A 2,404-nucleotide genomic window follows, 5' to 3' on the forward strand; every position below is an offset into this window, starting at 1 on the left:
TAAGTCCTAACCTTTCAGGGGGTCAATTTATTTTTTTTACTATATAATATTTATGCATATTTATTTAAAAATGAAAACTTATAATAACAATAAAAACTTTTTTCTATGCATTTGAAAATTTTTATATCCTACCAAAATAACGTGTAAATAATGGATATTTAGGATTCTTTTATTAGAATTTACTTATTAGAATCGGTAAATTGTTCATTTCCTTTTGAATGTTTCAATCAAGTAATAATACTGCCTCTTTCATCACTAATCATTTAGTACACTTTAGTGTTTAGAACTTCTATTTTATTCAGACTCTCATTTGGCTGCGGTTGTTTTGCGATGCAAAGATAGCTTTGTTGCTATGCGTAGTGGTTTTTAGTTGTTACCCTCAATCAATAGATACTTAAACATGCTATAAAGACTACACTAGTAAATGATTTGTTTGTGTTTTTTAAATTTTCTGAACTATGAAAAGAAAAAAAGAGGGATAAGTCTCAAACAACATCCAAACTCAAAAATACAATATCTCGATTTTCAGTGTCAAAAACACAAAAGGGAAATATAAATGGAGGCAGCAGTCAATTCATCGAAATGCCAACTAGGTACGAACAGGAGCGGGCCCCGCTCCGCCACCCGGGCGTGGTGCTTGACCCGGCTTCGGTCCATCGTCCTAAAATATATAATGATTTAATCACTAATCGATAAAATTATTTTTATGCAATCAAAAAAATAAATATATAAGGGTTTAAATCAATAAAAAAATAGAAAAAGATTTTTCAAAAATAGCCAGTGTCCTACAAGATTTTTCACAAATTATTTTGCTATAAATTTTACTTTACTTTGAGTATGACGAAATTTGATTTTGTATGATTTCCACCTTATTTAAAAACTAATGATTTTATATAAAATGCAAAACTGTTCATAATAAAAAAATTTATATTTTTGTTGCAGGGATTTTATTTAAAAAAAACATTTTTGCAACAAAAGGAAAGTTTCATACTGCGAAAGTAGGAGAGATTTTCGACAAAAAAACAAATTGGTGTAAAAATGAAAAAAAAAAAAGTGTATTTTTTTTAAGTAGGGAGGACAAAAAAGACAGAATTACCCTTGGTCGAGAGAATCTCTTTGGAGGCTCGCGGTTTCTTCTATCAACTCGTGAGCGGACTCTAACAACTTTAGAGTGAATTGCACACGAGACACAGTATTGCATCTTCACGTACAGCTTGGGAAGTGTATACTCTAAAAAATTAATTTTTTTTATAAATGTTAATCATTAATTTAAAAAAAATAATAATAATAACTAAATAAAACAATCAAAACTTACGCTCAAAAGCACATGCTTCTTGAACATCCCTAACAGCAGCTTGCTCCACTATGTTCCTTACAAGAAATCTCTTGATAGCTTTGTCCTAATAAACCACAAAAATTATTCTCAATAGTTGTTTATAATATAACAAAAAGGAAAATTAAACAAGATCAAATTTACATAATAATGTGATAGTCAAAAAGAAGAATCCATATATATTGTTTATTAGAAGATTATTAACATACAGGAAAATCAATTTGCATTGTTAGCTTGGAAATTTACATAAACATATAGAGAATCCATCAAGTAAATAATAATTCATGTAGCAAAACCTATTTAATCTGTTAAACTAAATCGATGGGTACAATCAAACATGTTAAAAATCTCACTCAATCTCAATCAAACAATCTAATATGATTTATCACCTGAATACGACATGAATGAATAATAATCGAATTCGAATTGAGAATTAAAAAGAAGAGATGAAGATAACAAGTACCTTAGGGCAACATTTTCCGCAGTTAGAACAACGAATGAACTTGACGTGTCCACGTCCGTGCTTGTTGCGTCCGCCATTTCTTCGCTTGAAAGTCTGCAACAAGAAAGAAAGATGAGATAGAGGGAGGAAACGTAGAAGATGGATTCATGAGATGATCATCTAACTAACCATCGTTCAGAGATCCGGTGTGGTTTTTCGTGGAGGGGAAACCCGCTTCTGCTGTGCCGCAATCTTCAGTCTAGGGTTTGTGGAGATGGGAGTGTTTTGTTATTTAGAGCTTTACTGTATGGGCCATCTCACTTGGACTTTGGGGTTCGGTTTATCCTCACTTTATATACGGCCCATAAAACTTAGGTATATTAAAAAGAAAAAGATAAAACATATTAATTTCAATAAAAAATAAAAAAATGGAAAAAAGGAGAAATGAAATTTTGTTATGGATATTTAGATTGAAATAAGACCTTCATCTTTATTAGCCAAATGACCTAACCTAACTTGTTATAGATATTTAGATAGCCATAAATTTCATAAATGAAAGATGAAAAATTATTTAATGGGTGGATAAATCATTAAATACCGAGAAATAGATGTGACGCTATAAAATGGGC

General features: G+C 30.5%; 1 protein-coding gene across 1 annotated transcript; it reads right to left on the reverse strand.

Moving 5' to 3' along the window:
- Positions 1–428: 428 nt before the first annotated feature.
- LOC145070431 (small ribosomal subunit protein eS26x-like) lies at positions 429–2,102 on the reverse strand. Its single transcript, XM_079017376.1, has 5 exons — positions 1,965–2,102; positions 1,797–1,889; positions 1,316–1,400; positions 1,097–1,230; positions 429–661 (listed from the first exon to the last, which is right to left on the reverse strand). Exons 1-5 carry the CDS (start codon positions 1,965–1,967, stop codon positions 590–592), a joined length of 387 nt encoding a protein of 128 aa, XP_078873502.1. The 5' UTR covers positions 1,968–2,102; the 3' UTR covers positions 429–589.
- Between the last annotated feature and the right edge of the window lie 302 nt (positions 2,103–2,404).

This window comes from Lactuca serriola, chromosome 8 (assembly GCF_051521515.1).
Source record: "Lactuca serriola cultivar US96UC23 chromosome 8, Lser_US96UC23_V15, whole genome shotgun sequence".
NCBI lineage: Eukaryota > Viridiplantae > Streptophyta > Magnoliopsida > Asterales > Asteraceae > Lactuca > Lactuca serriola.